The sequence below is a fragment of the Rutilus rutilus genome (assembly GCF_951802725.1).
Source record: "Rutilus rutilus genome assembly, chromosome: 1".
Classification (NCBI taxonomy): domain Eukaryota; kingdom Metazoa; phylum Chordata; class Actinopteri; order Cypriniformes; family Leuciscidae; genus Rutilus; species Rutilus rutilus.
The window spans coordinates 37,426,737-37,451,926 of NC_140209.1; the positions used below are offsets into that span (position 1 = coordinate 37,426,737).

General features: G+C 39.1%; 1 protein-coding gene across 3 annotated transcripts in view; it reads right to left on the reverse strand.

Annotated features, from left to right (window-relative positions):
• Positions 1 to 1,859: 1,859 nt before the first annotated feature.
• The window catches only part of cacna1ha (calcium channel, voltage-dependent, T type, alpha 1H subunit a), a 65,889-nt gene continuing 42,558 nt past the window's right edge, over positions 1,860 to 25,190 (reverse strand). The window contains exons 15-33 of one of the 3 annotated variants that reach the window (XM_084425439.1): positions 24,639 to 25,016; positions 22,138 to 22,238; positions 21,931 to 22,048; positions 21,749 to 21,817; positions 21,482 to 21,666; positions 21,030 to 21,156; positions 20,812 to 20,937; positions 20,493 to 20,582; positions 20,180 to 20,372; positions 16,742 to 16,893; positions 16,326 to 16,435; positions 13,160 to 13,293; positions 12,972 to 13,042; positions 12,609 to 12,687; positions 8,703 to 8,824; positions 8,298 to 8,603; positions 5,481 to 5,649; positions 5,228 to 5,382; positions 1,860 to 5,132 (exon numbers count right to left, since the gene is read on the reverse strand). In XM_084425439.1, the coding sequence (XP_084281565.1) occupies positions 4,134 to 5,132; positions 5,228 to 5,382; positions 5,481 to 5,649; positions 8,298 to 8,603; positions 8,703 to 8,824; positions 12,609 to 12,687; positions 12,972 to 13,042; positions 13,160 to 13,293; positions 16,326 to 16,435; positions 16,742 to 16,893; positions 20,180 to 20,372; positions 20,493 to 20,582; positions 20,812 to 20,937; positions 21,030 to 21,156; positions 21,482 to 21,666; positions 21,749 to 21,817; positions 21,931 to 22,048; positions 22,138 to 22,238; positions 24,639 to 25,016 (3,684 nt within the window). In that variant the 3' untranslated portion in view covers positions 1,860 to 4,133. Of the gene's footprint in view, positions 5,133 to 5,227; positions 5,383 to 5,480; positions 5,650 to 8,297; positions 8,604 to 8,702; positions 8,825 to 12,608; positions 12,688 to 12,971; positions 13,043 to 13,159; positions 13,294 to 16,325; positions 16,436 to 16,741; positions 16,894 to 20,158; positions 20,373 to 20,492; positions 20,583 to 20,811; positions 20,938 to 21,029; positions 21,157 to 21,481; positions 21,667 to 21,748; positions 21,818 to 21,930; positions 22,049 to 22,137; positions 22,239 to 24,638; positions 25,017 to 25,190 lie in introns of all 3 variants that reach the window. The other 2 variants (XM_084425437.1, XM_084425438.1) reach the window with 2 other exon arrangements.

A 25,190-nucleotide genomic window follows, 5' to 3' on the forward strand; every position in this document is an offset into this window, starting at 1 on the left:
CATAATTATCTGACCATTATCAGTTTGTAGCAGTAAATGAAGAGATGTCTTATCGATCAAACAGTATGGCGTACCACAAGGCTCAGTACTAGGACCGTTGCTGTTCACTCTGTACATGCTACCCTTAGGAGATATCATTAGGAAGCATGGAATTAGTTTTCACTGTTATGCTGATGATACTCAGCTCTATATTTCTTCACGCCCTGACGAAACTTACCAATTCACAAAATTAACAGAATGCATAGCTGATATAAAAAACTGGATGACTAGAAATTTCCTACTACTTATTTCTGAAAAAAAACCCCCAGAGATTCTAATAATTGGACAAAAAACTTCACCACGTAATAACCTAGAATACTGTCTAACGCTTGATGGCTGCTCTGTCAAGACTTCGTCGTCGGTTAGGAACCTGGGTGTGCTCTTTGATACCAATCTTTCATTTGAAAGTCACGTGTCTAGTAACTGCATTTTTCCATCTTAAAAATATATCAAAATTACGTCATATGCTCTCAATGACAAATGCGGAACAATTAGTTAATGCGTTCATGACATCAAGGCTAGATTATTGTAATGCTATTATGGGTGGTTGCCCTGCACGCTTAATAAACAAACTACAGCTGGTCCAAAACGCAGCAGCTTGAATTCTTACCAGAACCAGGAAGTATGACCATATTAGCTCAGTTCTGTCAACACTGCACTGGCTTCCTATTAAACATCGTATACATTTTAAAATATTGCTGATTACTTAAAAAGCACTAAATGGTTTATCTCCGCAGTACTTGAGCGAGCTCTTAACGCATTATAGTCCTTCGCGTTTATTGCGATCTCAAAATTCCGGCCAGTTGATAATACCTAGAATATCAAAATCGACTGCTGGCGGTAGATCCTTTTCCTATTTAGCGCCAAAACTTTGGAACAGTCTTCCTAACATTGTCCAGGAAGCAGACACACTCTGTCAGTTAAAATCTAGACTAAAAACACGTATCTTTGGCCTAGTATACACATTATACATAGTATACACATTATAGACTTCTATAATTCAATGTTAGGCTGCAGGCTTAGGCTTAGATCAGCCGGAACCGGGAACACTTCCCATAAATCCTTATGTACTTGTTACATCATAAGAAGGATGGCGTCTACATTAATATTAGTCTCTCTGTTTATCCCGAGGTTTACCGCAGTCCGCCGAATCCAGGCTGTATCCAGATCTGATGAAGGAACTGTGCCTGGACACGACGACAACGCAGTCCTGAAGTGTCAACTAGCCTCTCCCCTGTGAAGGCCTCCTTCCCTTCCCTTTACCTCTGTACAGAGTCACCACGTGGCTACGCGGACGCAATAAATAATTCTGTATTATACATTTTTAAGGCCAGACAAGTAGTTTGTTGAGGGTTGATTTGTAAAAAAGGACTACACGCCTGCGCATATATATATTAAAACGCGCATACCTATGGACTGAACACGTGATGCGCATGTGCGTGACGTCGGTGTTTGCGCAGAGATAACTGATAATCGTTTGCACTTTGGAACCTATTTCCGGGAGTGCGTTCTCGAGCCACCAGGCACTGTTTTGTGCGGATGGGCGGCCGGAGCGTGTTGAGGGTTTTCTGTTAGAACGGTGTCGTGTTATCGCCCCCTAATTAATAACTAATGATCTTCGCAATGGAAGTGAATCAGTCAATCAAAACTAACTTTAGCTGGACAATAACTTTATCCTTGAGCTGCTGTACAGCCAAATCAATCTCTGTTACTGTAGTTTCCTATTATCACTGTAAAGCTACTTTGAAACAATTCATATACGTGTTTGCCCTCTGTTATGGACAAAAGACATTTGTGCATTTTTTTTAGGTATGGTTTAATATATTAAAATGATAATTAATTATAATTAAAATAATATAGAACTGTCCATATAAATAAAAACATAAAAAACAAATTACACATCTTCCTTTTGCTATAAAATATTTATGTGTAGATCACAGAGAATATCCCTCAGATTAGTTGTGGTCATTACACAATACAAGGTAATACAATGTAGAAATACAATTCTATAGCTTTTCAAACACTTCTGCTTTATCAACCAAGTCATATCAAATTCCAAAAAAATAAATAAATTGAACTTATTGCAGACAGTTTGTGTAAATAAACAAGTCCTATAGTTGCAATAACAGAAGAGAAAAATGAGAAATGACTGTAATCATGAAAGCTTGAGGAAAATGTGTTGATTATTTATTGAAGGGTAAAGGACATTAGGCTGTTTGATGGCAAAAGCTAAAAAACAAAACAAAAAAACCCCAGCTAATAATGTCCAGATGCCCAAAGTGATTAAAACACTTTAAGCAATTATATACTACTCCATCCATACAGATCTATCATTTATTCAATAGCAATTAGAAAAAAACTCTCAACAATCCTCTTGCAAAAAATGTGGATCTAGTACCGTAAGATGCATGAAACACTGCACACATTAGTCTCAAAGCCCAATATTAAACTGATGTCAGATTATGTTGTCAGAGTACATACTTTTGTAATCATCAATGAGTTTTGCTTACAACTAAACCTCTTGCACTCATCTCAACATTAACTATCATAAAATATTGCATTAGACAACAAGTGGGTTTACTCACTTCTACAAAGAGGAATACCTTGTAATTACATCTTAGTGCAATTAGATAAGTCTACAAATGGAAAATATCTGAAAATCGAAATATCAAAAACTTAAAAAAACACCCAGATGTTTATATTTCTAAACCTCTTGGTAACATGCAAACTGATTTTCCTTCTCCATCTTTTGAGGAGATTCAGAAATAAAGGAAATTAGTAAATTAACACAGCACAAAAGCTGCATTGAGTATTTTAAATCTCAGGTGATACACTGATGACACTGGATATGTGAGTTTGATCATTTAAAGAGCAGGATCTGCAGGAGTCATTTACCTGTGAATTCCCCAAAACATCATGGCTTAGTTTAACTATACACAAATCACATTACTCCCTTAAAAAACATACCTTTGTGTCCCTTTCATTAAACATGTGTCTCATTGCTGCACAAACCCAGAGGTGCAGAACAGATCAAAAAATAGATCAGAAGTGTAGTGATATAAACTCCCTTAGTCTTCTGCTTTGATAGTGATAAAGTTTGAACATCAGGAGAAACAAAACAAGGTCACATTTACATTTGAATTACTTTGTCCTTCACATGCAACTTGTGCCACAGCCAAGGGCATCAAAATGTTAAAATAGCATGTTGTAGTTAAATTAGGTTATAATGTAGAGTGTAGCAGAAATTGTAATATACATTTAGAGATGAACCTGAGTATGGTAAAGGGTTGTAAATGTGAGATGCACGTTACTGGCTATGTTTGTGTAAAAAGTGAGTAACCTAACTGGGTAAACTTACAGAAACATGTATAGTGTATTGCACTCAGGCTACAGATCATTTGTAGTTTGGTTCTCATTGAATTTACGTAACACGACACACTCCGTCCTCTCAATAGAAAAATAAAAATCATCTCAGTATCAGTAGGCCTAAACAGACTAGAATTGATCCCACAGCTATTCGATTAAAAAGAACTTGTACATTCACAAGAAGACAACAGAGGACAATTCAAATTGATATGTGCAAAAACATTTCAGATCTCTATAAAAAATATGTGCATATGAATAGAGCTTGTTTCTCCACTAATACAATATGTTCTCTATTTACACATTATGAGTCAATAAAGTACATAACTTGTACAATTACTATTAGTCTTTTATTCTGTATACTCTGTCTTTACAGAAAACATTAGCAATGCTCATGACAAAGAGAGGAAAGACTGACAAATATGATACAGATGATACATAACACTACACATCCTGAACTCAAATCAATGTGATTGAGCACTGGGACTAAAATAAGAACCAGAGTTCCATTTGGAAACCTGAAATTGCATATCCCATGTTCAACACCCTTCCAGATCAAACGCTGTTCCCACTAGGATCGGCTGCCATTCCTGGCTGGCTTTAATGATGAAATTACATTTGAAAAAGAAACAAAGAAAACTTTGGCTACAGAAAGAGGTCAACGTCCCCTGTTCAACTAGTTGCCGCACCCGCGAGTGCGAACGGTAAAATTTGGCTAAAGCCGATGTCCCTCATTGGGCTGTCCTGTTTACAGAGCTGAAGTCTGTGGATTCTTCAAATCTGCTATCAAAGGGGGGTGGCTGTGTGCTTTCACACAGAATGCCTGCCAGACTGCCCATTGGGGCGGGGTGTGGCAGGGACAGATACTCGGCACAGTGAGAGGGGTGCCGCTCTACTTTGATGAGCGGCTGGGTAGACAGCTGGTTCTCCGGCATATCCAGAGAGTCCCGCTGCAGGGCCAGGTCATAGGATGGCGTCCTCCTCCGCAGTAACATGCTGCTCTCCGACAGCTTTTTCATGGATGCAAGAGAGGCAGGGGCCTCCGTTTCAAATGGAGGCTCGATGGAGATACAGGGAGGGCTAATCTTTTTCTTCCGGGGAATGTGCAACGACTGTCCGCGCATGGGAACGTGCCTCTTTTCGCTGAGTTCTTGACCAAACAGCCCATCATCTCCTGAAGAGCAAATCTCAATTGAGTGCCTGCGATGGTCATCGGCACCGTAGGGTTTTGCCAGAAAACCCTCAGTGTCCACACCGAAGCACTTCTTCGGGTCTTTGACGCTTAACTCGCCTAAGTTGGCAGCACTGCTGCAGTTCTTCACGAGAATGGGAAGCAGCGTCCCTGAGGTGGCGTAAGGAGACAGGGAGTGACTCCGTGCTTCCGCCTGGACCCCTGCCCACAGCCGTGTTGTACTGTTGATGTGGCGGACCTCCTCGTCAGTCGGATCAGCGGAGTCAAACATGGAGCCACTGGGGCTGGTGCTTCTGCTGCTGCTGGCCAGGCTGGGAGGTCGAGAAGGGAGATTGTGCTGGCTATGCGGCTGCTGGAAGGTGCGGACACTGGGTGTATGTCCACGTGGGGGCAACAAGGGTGACCCCTGAGGAATGCTAGGGCCAGGGATCCGAGGAAAATGCAGCTTGAAGCTGCCTGTGGTTATCCCTGCCTTTCTTTCAAGATTGTCTTTGGAGTCAAAACTTTGCACGTCGACGGAGTCATTTTTAATTGCTTCCTGAAAGAATAAACATAGGACATCGTGAACATGTGGCCTGCAATCAGAGCACAACAGTGAAGAACTTGATATCGATAGGACATTTGAGAGTATACCTGTCTGCATAAAGTCCTGCCAATACTGTGGGTTGGAGAGGAAAGGGGAGGGGGAATCTTGGGGAGGCAGCTGAATTGGGAATGGGGAGGAACACCAGGGACCTGAAGCAGGGAACGGCTTTCGCATGGCTGGGAGTGGACTGAGGCGATGGAGCCTATATGGGAAAGGTTAATAAATACTTTCCTTAAGTTTTTGTTCTTTTGAAGTCAATAATTATTAATGCATAAATTCATGTATTCTGGGTCTTTATACCTAATGCAAGGTACCCTTGACTGGTCTCCACTTCTTCTAGTGGATATGGAGCACTGGCTGGCCTCACAGGGCGAAACATGTAGCTGTCATTGGGCAAAGAGTGCATCCTTGACACTGACATTTTCCGTGGAGATAGCAAATTCTCCTGTGTTTTTTGCATCTCCTCCTCCTGTGGAAGAGAAATGTATTCCACTGCTTTTTCCCTCACACATAAACTCACAAACACATAGAGCCAAGCTTGCCAGGTTCATTCACCAGCTCACTGCAGTTGACAAAGCAAATTTACTCTTTGCCAGAGCAGCCCATGAGGGGTAACAAATGTTTCTGGCCTCCTTGTAGAGCCTCACTTCTCACTGTCCACATCGCCTCAGCATATTTTCTTTGTAATGTGACAACTCAGCACCCAATAAAACACAAATGCAATCCTGTTGCCTGAAGCCAACTCAGGCTGCTCCTTATAAAGTTAATGGTGCAGAGTAAGTGCAAAACTAAACTAAAGAAACTAAAACAAATGGGACAATGTTTTGTATACTACATGACCAGTTCATTATACAAGGGGTTTTCAAACTTTTTGATGCCACAATATGATGATCCCCTGGTAAGAAACCTAAAATATAAAAGGCATCTATATATATATATATTTGCATTAAGAAAAATATTAAGTGTGATTTTATAAAGACAACATGTTTTCATAATGTCACTGTACCAAAGCAAATTATTACAGTATTATCTTAATTAACAAAATATTTAATTTGTATTAAGATATCTTTGGTGTAGGTTTTGGGAGTAGATTTGTGTTGTGTAAAAGGGTCATTTTTCTTTCTTTTTTTGTATGTTTTAAGATTAATTATTTTCATGATTGCTTTATGGAAAATGTGGTGAAAAAATATTTTTTATATTTTTATAATTAATTTTATTATTTTATATACATACAATTTCTTTATGTTTGATGTAACAAAGATTGAAGTGAGATTATGTTGGAGACCCTTTATTATCAAAGGGTTTGGTCTGTTTAGTTAAAAGGACTGGACTTTTGCTGCTGAGTTAGGTCTGGTGAGAGATCCCTGAAAAATTGATTAGAAAGTAGTGATGTGTAATGATTTGTAGTTCATATTTTTTTATGGCCAATTCTGATTGCCGATTTTTTCTTTGTTAAAGCAAATTCATTTATTGTTTATTTGCTCTAAACAAAAAATATATTTAGCCATTTAAAATGAAAGGCAACCACTGCATTTGAATCACGAGCCAAACAAAGATGCTACACACATGGAGTATGAGCAGTTGTTTTTCATTTAAATTAGATTTGATAATTTGCGCTTATGGAACAGGAGTGGTTTCTTTGGTTATCGCTTCGCTTATAAACGCTACCTTTTACAGAGGTAAGAAGAAAAGAGGTAACACTTTACGATAACAGAGCATGAATAATCATGTACTAATACCTGAATTAATAGTTACTTGAACATGAACTCATGATTAGTGAAGATATGAACTAAAGTAATCTAAATTTGAATTAAACATTTAATTTAATACTGCCATCATTTAAACTGTAATCTGCCATCTGCAGCTATGTGACAAATAATTGGAATGGCACATGATTATTTATCCATTAATTTCACAGATCCGTCTAATCAAACGTGGAAAATAGACTAATAACTACCACTAATACATTTAATTTGATCTAAACCGTTTTCTGATTTTTATAGTTCATTTAGGCCTATGTTTCGTCCTGGAACTACAGTATGTAGGGTTTGTTTCTGGTGGGACACTCATTAGTGGGGCACTGGGTGCTTGCTCTGCAGGTTAGTTGCGTTTTTTTAGGAATCGTTTTTTTGGGGGGAACTGATTCCTCAGAAACTGTTGTAAGTCACAGTAGGTTTAGTTTGATGGGAAAGAATATCACAAAACAGATTAGGACCTTTTAAGATAAATTATTAGTGTATTTAGTGTGTTCTATTGATAAGGAGGATCAGTGAAATTACTGACAAACTAATCCTGTGCCTTTCAGTAATGTTTATGATGAAGCTGCTGACGTCAATAGTTTAAATTATGACTAATAAATTGTTTAAATGTATTTCAAAGTCAAAATATTTCTTATTCATTCTTACGGAGCCTGACTGATTTAGTTTACCCCTAAATGTTAATTAATGCATTAACTATCAAACGTACTCAAATGTTTAAGGCTGCTGTTATTCATGAATGAATCATTATGACTCCTGTCGTATAGTTAAGGATTGCTCTTCATTGGTTCATGATTAGTTCATATATTCACAAATCATGAGTTCATGTTGAAGTAACTATTAATTCAGGTATTAGTACATGATTATTCATGCCCTGTTATTGTAAAGTGTTACCAGAAAAGAAAATCCCATCAAAACTTTTATGAAGACAGTTAGTTCTCTTTAGACATACATTCAAATAACCCCCCACCCCCAATTTAATATTTATATTTTTCTTCCTATATATCTAGCTTCACGAACAGTGAGCTTGCTGTGTCTGGTATAGAACACCAAAGAATCAGCAAAATATTTGAATACATACCATAAAAAACTTGGTATGTAAAATTGAATAACTTGATAAATGTGTTAAAATAATTGCGTGAAACATGTTTTATTGACTTAGGTTAACGTGTTAACTTTGACAGCCCTAAAAATACATTTAGTACTATATTGATTTTCCTGAAATGTTTCACATACCCCCTAGCACTGTCTTGCAGCCCCCTGAGGTTTCCCAGATCGTTATAATATTATCATAAATACATAGCTTGACAATGTTTATTCATAACTTCTGATTCATTTGGGAAAACCGGGGCATGTATACCTGTTTGGGTGAATCTGGATGTGATCCTACTAAAGACCCTGGCCTGCCTTCAGGCCCCAAAGAACTCCCCGCTGAGAGGTTGCTGAAACGCCGAGCCATTTCCAACTCCATCTCCATCTCAATCTCAGCGTCCATTTCTGCTTCTTCTTTAGCCTCCTTATTGCTCTCCTCCAGGTGTTTCATTAATACGGCCACCACCACGTTCACCAGCACAAACTGAGCCATCAGGACAAAGGTGACGAAGTAGATGGGGGAGACCAGAGGCAGATAGCAGTACTCATCTTTAGGGCACTCTCGCAGAGTGTCCTGCACATATGCAACATGTTAATGATTAAACCTGCACCTGTGAAACCCTCTCAATACAGTTACAGAAGAACAATGAAAAACAAAAATGCATTGTAGTACCTTCATTATGCCATTCCAGTTGTCCCCCGTCGATACTCTGAATAACGTTAAAAAGGCCATTCCAAAGTTCTCAAACGTAGCATGGCGACTTAATCCTTCACATGGGTCGTCGTCAGTGCATTCTAGATTAAATATTGGTAGACAATAGTTTACCAAGAGTCGAATACTTTAAACATCTTATACACAAAAAGCATAGCTAGACTCCCAGATTATCACTGAATGTGTTGCTAAAAGAAAAGATAACATGACAGGATCCTCTGAATTATCATTAAAGAAGCAAATGAGCCGTTACTCCCAGACACGTCTGACACAATAATTATCACTGATTTTAAAGTTGAAGGCTAATGAAAGTAATTAGAGTGCTTGCCCTTTAAGAGAAAGCATAATCCTGTCATTTGTGTTCCAGAGGCCTCTCGCAGGGATTTAAGTAAGCATAGAAAAGGGATATAACCAGAGAATGTCTAATAGGAAGAGAATTGGCACTCTCTGCTTACTTCCGGTTTCTGGACTGGCTGCAGTAACACGTCTCTGTCCATGCGGGGGCGCTCGCAGGCGAGTGCAGAATGAATGGAGGTCTATGGCGAAAAACCCTGAAAATCCACTTTTCTCAGGATATAATTTTTTGTCTAGTAATTTGAATGTTGTATTCGAAAGGAGATGCAAAGAAATTACACATTGCTGGGTGTTAGATTTTTTAGAGTCACTTATTTGGTTTAAAAAGTCTTTTAAAATGTCAATGACGTCAGAATGCTGACGTCTTTAGCAGAATGCTAGCGTGTTATGGGCAACAACAACTCAACCTGTAAGAAATCGAAAAGAAATAAGTACTCGTTCATTCAACTTTCGACCTATAACACATGTTGAACTTGCAAAACCTACAATAAAATCTGAGATTTCTCAACGGCAATCGGGTGAAAGAGACACATTTAGCTGTATAGCCCCATAGACTCCCATTCAGTCTGCACTCGCCCGCGATCACCTCCAGTGGAATTCTAATGGAACTGCAACCAAGATCGATACAATGGGGCTAATAGGAAGTGCCAAGGCTCTCCGTAGACGGGCTCTGATATAACTAAGTAGCATAGAAATGTCTCTTTGAGCCTAGAGGCTATCTCACAAAAATGCTACCTGTGCAGGAGCAAGCTCCAAAGGTCAACAGCGCTAATTTAGCTTCTTCTTCCATTATAACCAGGGGTTAAATTGGGCCAGGGCTGTTGGGTAAATTGGGTAACTCATCAGTGGACTTTCCTCCTTCCACATTTTCAGCAATATAGGCTATATATTTATTTTTATTTACAATAAAACAAATCCCACACTCGAGCACAAAAAAAATTATGCACACAAATCAGCATGTTGCGAGGAGAAATAACAAAATTGTGAGTCCTGACAGGACACATGCAGAACTGGCCACAAGCGCGAGGTTTGTTCTGCCAGTGCGTGCAAATCTGAACATGCACACGTCAGCTTGCTACGACAGTCGGTGTGAACGGTGTTCAGAAGCAACACCGGTTACATCACTTGCCCACCGTGGCACCGCCCCCCATTTTTTCCATAAAATAATTTAGTTCAGTTAGGGAAGACACTACAATTAAAAACTGAATGGGGTCTGCTTAATAAATCGTGAGCTGAACGAGAGTTGCAGCACAGATCAGCAGCAGGAGTCAGATTTAATTTATCACGAGAGTGAGGAGCTGACTAACAAGATGATGGCGGAATATTTGGTGTCAAAGTGAAATGTAAAAGTGCCTATATAAGTGAGTTTGGCCACACGTGTCAATGGGTGCGGAGCGAGCAGAACAGAACAGAGCAAGTGTTTTCAGTTCATTCCTATGGAAAAATGCTTGCTCTGCTCCGCACCATTATGAATGCACATGCGGATGTGCGCATTTTACTTTCGCCTTCAAATTAGCAATGTAAAAACCCCCGTCTGTGAGACCGGTATTACTGGTGTTGCCACACGTCTTAATAGCTGTACGATTCTTTGTGCATTGGAGCAGGGGACTTCCATAAAGCAAACATGCTCAGTTTCATAAATTTATGATGCTCGGGAGGCTAACAGCAAATTATAAATGGTCAGCCATTTAAAATCAAAGATGAAGATTGTGATATTAACGTTGTACACTAGGATCTTTAAAATCTTAATGTTTTTCCTATCAGTTTCCATCCCTTTTAATGGAAATGCATTGCTTTAGCTCATTTGTATAACTATGGTGTACTGACAATATAGTTTTATATAATTAGTGTAGAAATATGTGAAAGGCTTATAGATCATTAAATGTTTATTTAACTTTTATAGACCCCAAATTATTTTTTCAAATTGCCAGACATGATTAAATATATTGCTGTCCATTTCATGAGTTAACACTTATATACAATTAGAGGGAGTAAAGTTTAATGCATATTTGGTGTGCTATCCAGGGGGAGGGCTCTCACTCCTAGAAGTGTGGAGAAGGGGTGGTGGAGGGATGCTGCTAAACTGTCAACGAATTGAGGTGAGACTGCTGAATATATATACACCTCTTATCGTTGATTGCTGAGTGCTCTCCACTTGTGATAATTACCTAAACGTGATCCGCCCGAACTTTGTTAATAAAACATCATTTAAATTAAGATACAATTTTATTTGTCTTTTGAAGATTTCTATTAAAACACTTATAGGGCCCTATCTTGCACCCAGCGCAATTGACTTTGTACACCGACGGATGTATCATTCCTATTTTGCACCCGCGCACAGCGGACTTTTCCCTCCACAGACGCACGTCGGTAAACTAGGAAATACACTTGCGCTCCCCGAGGCGTGTTTCGGCGCAAACGTTCCCTGATGCTATTTTGCATGTTTAGAAAACATACGCGTTGCGCATGTTATTCACATGCTATTTTAAGGGCGCATGCTTGGCCATAATCAATGTAGCGTGTGCACAACGCGCATACTCTTTGATTCTCTCATCTACACAGAAGCAGCAGTTTTCATTGCAAATCATACATTATTACAATAGATAGATAGATAGATAGACAGTTTATTATATAAGCATAAATCTAGTTTACACATTTACCCAAATTATCATACGCCTGTTTAACCGAAGTTCATTTGGGTGGGTTTCTCACATCCCCAATGTCACCTCTCTGTGTTTTACGGCCCTGACGAGAACGTCGGTCTCCTCGGCTGTGAACCGCTCCTGGCGTGCGCCTGGCAAATCCGCCGTTATAATAGCAATCCGCCATAGAACAAGCGCGCCTGCTCTTAAAGGGAATGTGAGATGATGCTCTGATTGGTTTATTTCACGTTATGCCCAAACCACACCTATGAATAATGAAGCTACTTCAGACCAACCCCTTTTAGATTTGCGTCGGGCGCAAGAGTAATTTATCCCGCCGGTATAATAGCAACAGCGCCCAAGACCCGCCCACAAAGTTACTTGCGTTTCGCGCTTAATACTTGCGTTTCAGATCGTTAAAATAGGGCCCATAGTGTTGCAGTATAAATTAAAAAAGAAACATACAGACAGCACATTCTCATATAACCAGCTTATAGGCACACGCAGCACAATAATTATTCAATTTATGTATTTTTTCTAACATGCTGTCTTAAATAATATGACAGTTTGTTCCGTGTAGTATTTCTGCATTCCAGTATTATAATTTCTTTATTTATTACAGTGTTTACTTGGTCATGGGCCATTGACACCACAGAGCCCCCCACATAACAAATCCCAATTTAACCCCTGATTATGACAGTACTGTATAGTCCAAGGAGAGTTCTAAAACTGTGAGAGAAGCATTCCCATGGGGACCAAACTGAAGCAATTCTGGCCTAAAAATAAGAGTGTCAGCTAAGGTAGAGCAAAGCCGCTAAAACTGTGAAATGGAGAGCTCAGTATGAAGAGTGAGCAGGATTGCAGCACTGACCTAGTTTCCCAAAAAGCTCCACGCCAAGTGCCGCATAAATGAAGAAGAGGAGCATAAACAGCAAGCCCAGATTTCCCACCTAAAGAGAGGAAGCACAATATCACTGTATGTTATTAAACAATCAATCATGGGGAGTACAGTAGCATTGTGTTATAGATACTTTATCTCCAACTTTTACTCTGTCCTCCCACATGACTTACATATCCACACAAAGACACAAACAAATGCAATTGTGCAGTACATCTACATCTCTCTAAAGCAAAATCACACATACACACAACAGCATACTGTATACAGTGTAAAAATATTTTGTCTCTACTATAAACTGTATGTGTAAACAAAAACACACACAACATTAGGTACCTGTGGTAAAGCTTGCATTACTGTGTCCAGCAGGGCTCTCATACCTGTAGCCATCTTCAAAAGCTTCAGTACTGTTGGGCAAAAGCACAGAGAAACAGATATCCAAAAACACATCCACTTGTAAAAGACCATACAAATACATTTTGTATGGTCTGGGAGAAAAACAAGAAGCTAAAAAACTGCAGTACCTCTAGCTATTCTCAGCACCCTCATAATGCGGATGATGGTGGGGTTGATTGGCAGCGCTGCATTCATCTTGATCTCCTCCAGTGTGATGCCCATGATAGAGAGCAGGACTATGGCAAGATCAAGCTGGTTCCATCTGCCAGCACATTAAAACATCATACAGTTAAAATATTACTTCCAGCAACGAGTGTCATTTAGCTAAGCGGCGTCTGAACATTAAGCAAGCTGAGCAAACAAACCGTACCCAGATTTATAAGCATATTGCAAATACAACAACATACGGTTGATTGCAGCTGTACATGTGCTAATGAGGGATTAATGATAAACAACAGGGATCATGACTCCTTTTAATTTAGCATGTTTCATTTAACTGAAACAAATGATTCATCCCATTCCCTATGCATGACATCAGACGCAACATATTAAAACAGGACTTCACGCTGTCACGCTTAATCACAAAGGTGTTTTAGAGAGGTTAGTGAAGTTGTCTTGTGATAATACTGTATACATAATTCATTCTAATTTAAATACTTGATTGGGTGTGGTATTTACAGTTAGATTTTGAATATTGCCAAAAGAACGTCTCAGGTTACGTATGTTCCGTATTTCAAGGGAACTCGAGCTGTGTCGAGACGCTGTGGGAACGCTCCTGAGTGATTGCGTTGTGAAGCACGTGTGAAATCAGTCATGATGGTGTGATGGAACGTCATAGGCGGGTGACGTCACAGACCAGGAAACTATAAAGCATACCCAGAATGAGATCGCACTAGCTTCTGACAGGCTGAAGCAAGTCAATAAAACCTGACAAAAGTGTGCGGAGAGTACCAGCCTGCTGCATCAGACCCTCAGAGGGTCGCTGGGAACCCTTGCGCCCCGAAACACCTGAGGTGGCGGGGTTGGCAGAACGGCCCCCTGAGGGCACCGAAGAGAAATGGGCACTGCATAATGAGGTGTAATTCGCTTCTCCCCAGAGGGGACTGCCCTCAGAAGCCTGACAGCCTCTTCTTTGTCGAAGCCTTCCCAGACCCCCGTTTGTGAAGGAGCCAGAGTGGCGACGCTCTGCTTTTGCTGCACTGTACTGTGAGGAGCTTGTAGACGGCCCATAGACCATCGAGGAATAAATCTTTGGAACGCTGCCACTTGTTTCTTTGCCTCCTGAAACCTCTTGACGACCAAGGTGACAGAGTCTCCGAAGACGCCAGAAGGCGAGAGCGGAACGTCCTACGCTTTACCCACCAGCGTCGATGTAGCTTCAAGAGGCTTGGTGGGTAATGTTGGGGATTTTAGTCACATAACCGTGCTGTCTCAGCCCCATGACATTACTGTATTTAGATGTTTGGGGCTGAAGAAGCGATAAGAAACTGGTTTCTTGGGGAAAAATGGCAATCCCCGATGAGGAGATTGTGATCTAGATGGTAGGTATCGTTCATCTGGCAAACTTTTCTTTTGTACTTCTTGTTTCTCGGCTGGCCTCTCGATATTTAATTTAGCAACATCACAAGTCACAACCTTCATAAGCACCTCGTATGCAGGGGTGTGAGGTGGCAAATCCTCAATATCCCCTGCATCAAAGCTAACAACATCCTCAGAACTGGATAGTTGCAGCACTGGTGCCTCACCCCAAGGAAAATTAAATTTCAGGTGCTTTCACACTAGTACTTTTGGTGCATTTATTTTACAATCTTTTTATAAACTTTTTGAACAAAGAGGTAGTTGCATGAACTGTCAATAGAGGGACAGAAATCTCTCAGATTTCATTAAAAATATCTTAATTTGTGTTTCAAAGATGAACGAAAGTCTTATGGGTTTGGAAAGACATGAGGGTGAGTAAATTATGATAGAATCTTCATTTTTGTATGAACTAACCCTTTAAGTACACATATTTTGGAAGGACATCGGTGTCAATTATCTTTTCTGTCTGATCTGAGTAACAGTCATGCATTGATCTCATGTCTTTGTTGGCTTGATTAATTAATTAATAATTAGTGCACACCATCTCAGAATGAAGAAATTTTTTTTTTTACTGTACACAAATCTGATGGAGTCTTTAATTAACTTAATTGGGTTAAGCACTTGCAAATTACAGCATGACTACAGTTATCCAAAAACACAAGTTGATCCACTGCACAAGGAAAGTCTGTGATAAGGGACAAGGTCACTGAGGGGTTGGGGACTGACAAGAGTCCCCTTAGACCTCCTTAAAGTGACTTTAGTTTCAGGATTAGAATTAGAATAAGATGGCTTAGTTAAAAATAAACTGGTAATGAGAATGTAATGTATATGGTCAGTATAATACCTTAAAGGGTTAGTTCACCCAAAAATGACCCTGTAAGACTTTCGTTCATCTTCGGAACACAAATTAAGATATTTTTTGATGAAAAGGCTGCTAGATAATTTCATCTGCCAGCCCAGAAAAGTTAGTAAAGCCATCGTTAAAATAGTCCAAGTGACTACAGTGGCTCAACCTTAACGAGAATACTTTTTGTGCGCAAACCCCCCCCAAAAATAACGACTTTATTCAACCATCTCTTCTCTTCCATGTCATTCTCCTAAGCTGTTGACGTAGTGTAAACAAAGTAGCGCTTCTGGGTTGTAGGTCAGAACGTAGGCTCACTATTGGCCGACACTGGTCATATGTGTGATGCGCTGGCCAATAGTGAGCCGACGTTCTGAAGAAAACGTAGGCTCATGATTTTCTCGTGACGAAAATGAATAGTTGAATAACGTCGTTATTTTGGGGGTTTTTTTGCACACAAAAAGTATTCTCGTCACTCGATAAACTTAAGGTTGAGCCACTGTAGTCACTTGGACTATTTTAACGAATTTCTGGGCCGGCAGATCAAATTATCTAGCAGCCTATGAAGGAGTGAGACAGCTCTCAGATTTCATCAAAAATATCTTAATTTGTGTTCCGAAGATGAACGAAAGTCTTACGGGGTTGGAACAACATGAGGGTGAGTAATTACTGACAGAATTTCCATTTTTGGGTGAACTAACCCTTTAATACCATCTAAAGTGCGCCCTAATAAGCATTTGTGAATACTGATTTTACTTCCAGAAATTTCTTCAGTACAATACAGATTTGCATACATGTATCCATTGTTAAACTTATTTACAGGGTATTCACATTATATGCTGTTCACATTAGAGCCATATAGGCAACAATACCTGTCTTTGAAGAATTTCCGAACACCAAATGCCACGAGTTTGAGCAAAGCCTCAATTACGAAGATGACGGTAAAGACATAGTTACAGTATTTCAATGCCTCTTCAAGGTACTGTGGGAGATAGGAGCAATGATTTCACCAGTTTTAATGTAGTACAATTTATCGTAAAGTATCATATTGACACTTAAACCACATTTAATAATGCACAAATGCCTTTATATAAATTGCATACATTCTATAAAAATAATACACCAGGTGTCATTCATTTTAATGAAGAGCACAAACACATTCCAAGCAGAACATTTCACAAAAATAAGTTTGTTACTTCAGGTTTCAAATGATGAAATACAACTTTATGCAATGGTAGATCACTAGATGAAACAAATCAAGATGTGTTTAAAGTGTTCACAAACTCACCCGAGGCTGATTGAAATGCTCGATAGACATAGTGACCACATTGATGCCGATGATGCAGGTGATAAAGAGGTCCAGGTAGTGGTTGGTACACAGTGTGTGGATGTAGAGCCGGGCTGGAGAGTAATCTGCATAGTACGGTCTTTGCTGGGCCTCTGTCGATAGTCATACAGACAGACAGACAGCACAGAAGAGTCAGTGCAGGGTAAATACAGATAAACCAAATCACTGAGGCAAAGGCAAAAGGCACTGGGTGTGAGGGGACAACCGCTGCAGAGAGGACCAGTACTTTATCTTTTCGTCTCTGTGCTATTATTGTGATGCTATCCGTTTACAGTCCTCTCATGCAGCACTTGTGCCTTCATGGATTTCAAGCATGCTGCTTTGGTGAACATGCCGTTGTAAACATGGCAGGGTGTGGGAGAACATGTGAAAGGACTTCTGCGAGTAGCACCGGTGACGGGGACATATTGAGTGTTTACCAAGGAGAGCTTAGAGGTGACTGTTTATCGATTAGCCTAGTTGAACTGTGTGTGACAGCAACCATAAAATTTCTTTGAGCTTGAATCCATCTTTCTGAGTCTGCCATAAAAGCATGGTTACAGGTAAATAGAACCATATGCCAAGAGAGAAGCCTTTTGAGCTACTGAATATCTGATTGAGTTAAACATGCAGGTAGAGCACAACCATTACATGGAACATCTCTCCCTAGCAGATACGACACTCATGGCCACCTTGAAAGTCTTTTACAGTTGCACACAGAAACAGCCTGTCTTTCAATATGATGGGATAATGGCAGGCCCAGATGGAATCTGTGGATTTTTTCCACATTTTCTGCTCTGAATTTGGGGACAAATCTGCTGAATTCTGCAGAACATGAAATGAGTTAAGCTGAATTTTTTACCAAATTAGCCAAAATATTTCAAGAGTGGCACAAGATTGATATTCCAAATTTAGAGGCAAATTTGAGGCTTTCTGTGGGAGCAGATTCCATGCGAGTCTGGATAATGGACAGATCCACAGATTTTTTTCCACAGACAGTTATTTGGATGTTATATTTATAGGGTTGTTTCTTCAACTTCGGGCACATTTGTGTCCCATGGGTTTATATTATTTATGTCCCAAATGGGATCATCTTAAAAATGTGAAATAAACAATTGCATTATTTATTGCAATGAAATAATATGAAGAATACTGAGTGTATAATTGAGCGAAACATTGAGGTAATAAAGAGGTCCTATGAATTATGAGCATAATATTTTTCAATAATTTTTTTTTTCAAATTATGCAAAAGTGTATATTTAGGATGTATAATTAGCCTAAACAAAGTCAAATTAGTATGCCATTTTAATACATTTTTTTTTTTTTGAAAATATATTTTCCATTTCCAATGCTACTGAACACAATACATAATTTCAGATGTGGTAGGAATTTTCAATGCTTAATAAAAAAAAGATTTCTCCTGTGATATATGACAAATGTTTTCCACAAGGCTATTTTCTAAAGTCCACATGGCCAAAGTTGAAAAAACATTATGTATTCAAATATTTGCCTTCTTTTCTTTCCTGTCCTGCTAAACTCACTCTGTGTTGTGAGGACTATTTTGTGAGACGTCCTTTAATCTATCCCAGATGAATGCACTGAGGGGCTCTTTGAATAGATCCAGGGAAATAAAAAACTCAACTGCTATGGACTCAGCTATGAGTACTATAAGTCACAGTCTCATACACGATTAATCCCCTGACTGCAGTAAAGGCTAGAGGAGCCAAGTGTGACAAACGTAGATAAAACCGTCAGCTTTTATGCTAAAGATCATTTATCAGGAAGCTTTGCCCTGGCAGGCTTGGTGCTTAAACAAAGAAAACACTTCTTCACATTTATTCGTTTAGTCACGTAAAATCATGGCCTGCATTCTCAGTCCTTAATGCTCACAGAAGTGAACCAGACAACCCTAGTAAGTGCCCTCAGTGTGCCAAACTGATTAAAACAGACAGCCAGATCATTGCCAACTAACCATTTCCGATCTCTCAACTGGATAATATGATGTAACTTTCCTCAATGTCATTTTACATATGTTTGAGTTCAGCACTCTAGAATAAATATCAGCCACACATCCCCCACCCCTATTCAAAAAATGTTCACTACCTCTTTGGATGCATTACTACTAGGTATTTTATTGAATCATTTGCAGATTAATTAAATTAAATGCATTTAGCAATATTTGCAATCTATTATGCAATCGAGTTGGTCAACCTGTCTGAGATACACAACGGTTTAAAAGTTTGGGGTCAGTACTAACTAAGAAATATTTTTATTCAGCAAGGATGCATTAATTTAAATAAAAGAATATTTGAATATTTCAAATTCCTTTGAACTTTCTATTAATCAAAGAATCCTTTTCTTTACGGTTTCCACAAAAATGTTAAGCAGCACAACTGTTCTCACCATTGATAATAAAACAAATTATTTTGGAATGATTTCTGAAGGATCATGTGACACTTAAGAATGGCATAATGATGCTGAAAATTCAGCTATGGCATCACAGGAATAGATGACATTTTCGATATTTTCATCCTGTCAAAAAACTTCAACGTGTAATAATATTTCACAGTATTACTGTTTTTACTTAATTTTTGATCAAATAAATGTAGCATTGGTGAACATAAGAGACTTCTTTCAAAAACATAAAAAAATCTTAGAGATCCCAACTTTTGAACAGTAGCGTAGACTTGGTGGCCATTCACACAGGATGCGCTCTTGGTCTAAGTACACATACAGACTGATGTAGATCTCAGATCTTTGGCCATTGTACTGAATATTGTGCCATGAATTGTGCATGAATATGCCATCGAATTAAAATCAACTTTTCAAGTTTCAAAGTCGCAAACGTTGAAAACCGCTTTTGCATGCACGGAGATGCGAATGGCTTCTTGCTCACTTTGTGCTCCCTGTTCTCAGTAAGTTTGGTTTACCGAGGTGTGTTGACTCAACACACTCAAGGTTGGTATTACAATGCTAAATTGCTCTGATGGTAGGAAAATGAACACAAAATGAACACTAATTAGTACTAGTTCAATCTTATATTCAAAATAAATCTGTGTGCACTATTAACGGATCACACTATATACTGATAGCAGGACGCTCTGCTGCTTTGGTCTTGATGTTGACCCCATATACTGTCCAAACTTCCCCTGTTGGCTTGACATGCAGCATTTTGGTGTTGCGGGCATCTCATGCAGTAACATGCTGCAGTCAATCACAATCTAAGGCTGACACCAGATGGGTGCAAAAATGTGCACGTTTTTATTTATTTATTTACTCAGCCTTATGACTGCTTCTGTCTTTAAAAAAAAAATCTTTCTCTAGCTTTCTCTCTCAGGCTCTGGAAGCAGGCAGTGCTCAGAAAAATAGACTACCGACCAGACCCGCAATTCTCCTTACTCCAGCGCTTTTTCGCCAGCAGTTTATGCCTCTTCTCCTCGCGCAGGCGTGTCTCCTCTTCCTCCTGGTCCTGACGACACTTGTGGAAGTTCTCCACAACCACTCCCACAAACATGTTCAACACAAAAAAGCTGACGATCAGCAGGAAAGAGATGAAGTAGAGGAGCATCCAGGGGTTGTGATTGCGCTTAGGCTGCAGGTGTGAAGGACAGGAAGATAGAGGACACATCCATCATATGACAAATTAGAAAGGTCATGTGAATTTTTAAAAACTGAAATAGCACCGGCCAGAATGAGTAAAGCAGATCCAAACCTGCTGGTCCACCCCGACAGCGTCCAACCCGTCATACATTATATTGACCCATCCGTCCTTACAGGAGAGCACGAACAGTGACATGAGAGCCTGCGGAAGAGAGACAGTAACCAGCAAAACCCTCATTCATTCAGTGCAGTTGCAGGGATCATAATGACAGTTTGGGGAATCATTTCAAACAAATTACAGCAGAAAACAATTTCTGGAAGTCCTACAAAAATGAAAAGGTGACATGACCTCACTTTCTCACTCAGCCAATCATATTATTATGCTTCAATGTGTCCAAACCAATGAATAATGTCTTGTGAATAACAGTTACCTGTCCCAAGTTATCAAAGTTGTACTTTCTTCGAATCCATTTGTACTTTGCAACACGACAATCAGTGCTATTGGTGATGTTTTTGGTGTCGCCACCTTCACAATGGAAAAACTTTCCTTTGAAGAGCTGTGAAAGATAATATCGATGCTATGTTATTAAAAACAACAACTCATATTTCTGTTGAAAAGCATGTATTGTGTTCCAGTTGAAGCAATTACCTGAACTCCAAGAATTCCAAAGACAATAAAGAAGGCACAGCAGATCAGCACAATGTTCCCAATGGGCCTCAGGGACGTTATTAGCGTTTCCACCACCAGCTTCAGTCCAGGAGCACGACTAATCACTCTATTTAAGTGAAAAACAAAGACACAACCTATTTCAACCTGTTTGGATTGCAGTGACGTTTATGTAATGGTACAATAGACTGGGTGACCTTTAAGATCGATAAACCACCGCTTGGTCTTACCTCTGAAATTAATTGCAAGGATAATAATCTTAATTCTGCCAAGCTTTAGTTGAATCGGGAAGTGAGAAGCATGTAGACTCGAGAGATAATGCAACCACATAACTAACCTTCAGTTTATTTCCTAACTAGAGCAATGACTGTGTAGTGGATTTCATTGATTGATTGTGCCTCAGACAGGCAGGTTGTGACCTTACACTGACTCACCTCAGTGGCCGCAGAGTTCTCAGCAGGCGAAGAACCCTCAGGATGCCAAAGATTCGGTTTGTACCAGTGGAAGCCAGAGAGACCAGAATGTCAATGAGAGAGACAAAGACCAGGACCCCATCCAGAACATTCCAGGTGCTCTGCAGATAACTCTGCTTCCCGGAGCAGAAGCCAAGGGCCACCACCTTTAACACAAGCCATATCACGTCTGTGCAATTGTTTTGTGGAATGAACGCTCTTTATATATATGAAAATACAAAATCATACCTTCACAGTCATTTCAGCAACAAAGATCACAGTGAAAACATAATTGGAGATACTGAGAAACATTCGCTCCTGAAGTGAAAAACAAAATGACATACTGTATTACACATTCAGTAAGCATGACCATCTCAAATATTAGATGCAAATGAACTATTAAGGATAAGATTTCACTTAAGCAAACTTACAGATGGCTGGATAGTGGGTCTTTCCAGAGCAATAGTTATGCAGTTTAAGAAGATGAATACCAAGACTACATGATCAAACATCTTGTGAGAAATTAACCTTTGGCACATCATCCGAAACCTAGGACAGAATTATATAGCAGTTACAGAAGTGAACGTGAAACTTTAAAAGAACAAACTGGTCAGCAGATGCTAGGAGATGGAAAATACTTGTTCTGGGGAGAGAACAGATAAAGGGACCAGTCGTCATGATCTTTACACCACTTAGGTTTATATGCTTCCAATGTCCTCTTGAGACGCAGACAGAAACTCTGTAACACACAAGAGAGAGGCGTCAGCAAATTGAACAAGAACTACAGATAATTACTACAGCTCTAAATTGTCAGGAGTTTAAAGTGTTTGAGGTAGATAAGAACCTCTGTTATAAGCATTAGGCTAATGGTCTTGATTCAATACATCAATAAATAGGGATTCAAATGCATGCTTGTTTAAACGTGATGAATTACCATTTAACTAACTAATTGTTTATTTTGCAAATGTGTTTTCCGGGAAAATAGATTTTGCGCAATTAAAATCCACTTTGTCTCAATGTCTAATTGATTTGCCAGGTACTTGGCATGAAAGATGGTTCAACTTGAAGAAATGACACCATGATGCAGCTGTAATTATGCAGCTTGTAATACAATTGTGGGAAATCATTATAGATTATTTCCAGCACTGACACATTTATGCTGTTTTTATGGACATTTTATGCACTCCATTATGCAGTTTCAGTTTCACCACCATGCAGCACCTTTTAAACAACAAATTTAAAGTGTTTTTCCACCAACAACTCAGACTCCTTCATGATGCATAACTCAAATTTCCTTCGCAAGAAATAATAGAAACATGAAGACAAATGTACACATGCAATTTGGTTTCCTGGAACAGCCTAAAAAAACACAAGACAATGATGAGAGGAGTTTGCCTATAAACGTGTGCTATAAATCTGCACATCTAACAAGAAATACAGAACTAGTCATAGTTTGGGCACAATTGCTTCTCATTGTCTTAAACTTTTTGATCTTTTTGTATTAATATTAATGGTTAAGCTGGACCAGATAGTGAATTAAAAACACAAAACAACAACAGGGAACAAGTGTTGGGGAACATGATATTTAAGAGTAATGCAGTATTAAATGCAACTTTAATGAATTAAAATGCAACTTTTAAAAGTAAAATAATATGTTCACAGATATTACAACCCCTATTATTACACCCCCACCTATTTTTTATTATTATTATTTCTTACATTCTATTACAAAGGAAAGGGTTTTCAATTGAATTTATCAATAAAATTAGAAAAGTAATCCATGTAGGTTATTTGAAAAACAAAAAAACTTAGATATTATGGTGTATTACATTACATATTAATCTCATCATCTAATGCAACCCAACACTGTCCTTCAGTACTGCTTAAAAGTATTTAGTTGAGTAAATGAACAGAATGTGCAAAACTAGAAACTAGACAAACTGTGGCGACTTTGAATAATCTAAAATTTATGGTTAAAAAGTTTGGGTTTTTGAAAAAAGTCTCTTTATGCTCAACAAGGCTGGATTTATTTGATCAAAAATATAGTACAGTAATATTGTGAAATATTATTACAATCAAAGGGATAGTTCACCCTAAAATGAAAATGAAGTCATAAATATCTCACCCTTGTGTTGTTCTAATGAAATTTGCCCTTCTTCTTTTTTTTCGGACCACAAATGGAGTATAAAAAATAAATAAATAAAAAAAGTCCCCGCGCTCCATATAATGGCAGTGAATAGCGACCAGCATCAAGCTTTAAAAAAGGATGTAAAAGTATGACAGAATGATCCCATGCGACACATGCCGTATATTCCAAGTGTTCTGAGGTTATATGATAGGGTTTGGTGAAAAACAAAATTAAATTACATTTATTTAACGCAAATCCCAACCTTGACTGTTGGTCTTCTGTGCTCGACATTTATGAGAATCTGTTAGCTCCGCAGTTCACTCCGACTAGCCCAGAAAAACACACCCCTTGGGACAGAACACTTGGAATATACGGCACATGTTGCATGGGATCATTCTTTGAAACTTTTGCGTATTTTAAAAAAAGCTTGATGCTGGTCGCTATTCATTATGTGAATGAGTGCGAGCAGGATTTTTTCTTTTTGTATTCTCCTTTTAAATTCTCTTAATTTGCCTTTTAGGGTGAACTATCCATTTAAAATATCAGTTTTCTATTTTAATATATTTTAAAATGTAATATATTCCTGTGTATTCCTGGCAAATCTGAATTGGTAGTGTATGTATTGTTTTAAAATGTACTACAATTGTAAAATGTGTAAAAAATATATAAATAATGTGTAGGTGTGTCCAGACTTTTGACTTGTGTTTGTTGTTTGTATGTGGGCCTTTATTGTAGCCCCATTGTTTCTGGTAATTTCACAGCACTTCAAACTCAATTTCAAGACAAGGAGATATCATCACACTTACATCAATAAAGGTCATTTTCCACCCACCAAGAAAAACAATTACTGTCTTCAAACTACCGTGCTGATTCAATTACAGCATGACAATTAGTCTCCTCACAAGACAAACTCCTGGGAAGACATCTTCGAAAAACAAGTCATAAGCAATGCCTGACTGTAACAAACAGCACAGCACAGGTGTGATTCTCAAGTGTCAAGCCATGACTTACATCATCCATGTCCTCCTCTGTGATGGAGTCTTCTTTGCTCAGACTGGTGTAAAGGTCAGTGGGTAAGTGCAGGCTTCCTCCATTGCAGTCGTGGTACTCTCCCAAAGTGCTGAAGCTGGGGGTCTGGGGCAGCTCAGGGATATCTAGAGAGCTGGGATATTGCAGCGAGCCCCCACTAATATTGGCCAGTTTCTCACCCTCCAGGTCCTCGTCCTCAAAACTACCCCTGCCTTCCCCAGACAGCAGAGACTCCTTCTCCCCAGACGTATCCTTCCTTTTCAAACTCGGCGCCCGTCCTAAACTGTTCCAGCTGGATCTGCGGCTGCCCCAGTTACTGCCTGAGCCACGGGGGTGGCACGGAGATCTTCTTGGGCTAGTCTGCGTTAGTAAAAGAATATGCTGTCCTGGTAAGATGTTACATTACAGTGCTTATGTTACACATATTGCTTGTTACTGCAATGAAGTACTGCCTTTCATCGGTACTGGGGCATCAAAATAAGAGTATATTTTGATACGGGTTTGGATATATGGATATAAATTTGCTTTACCTGC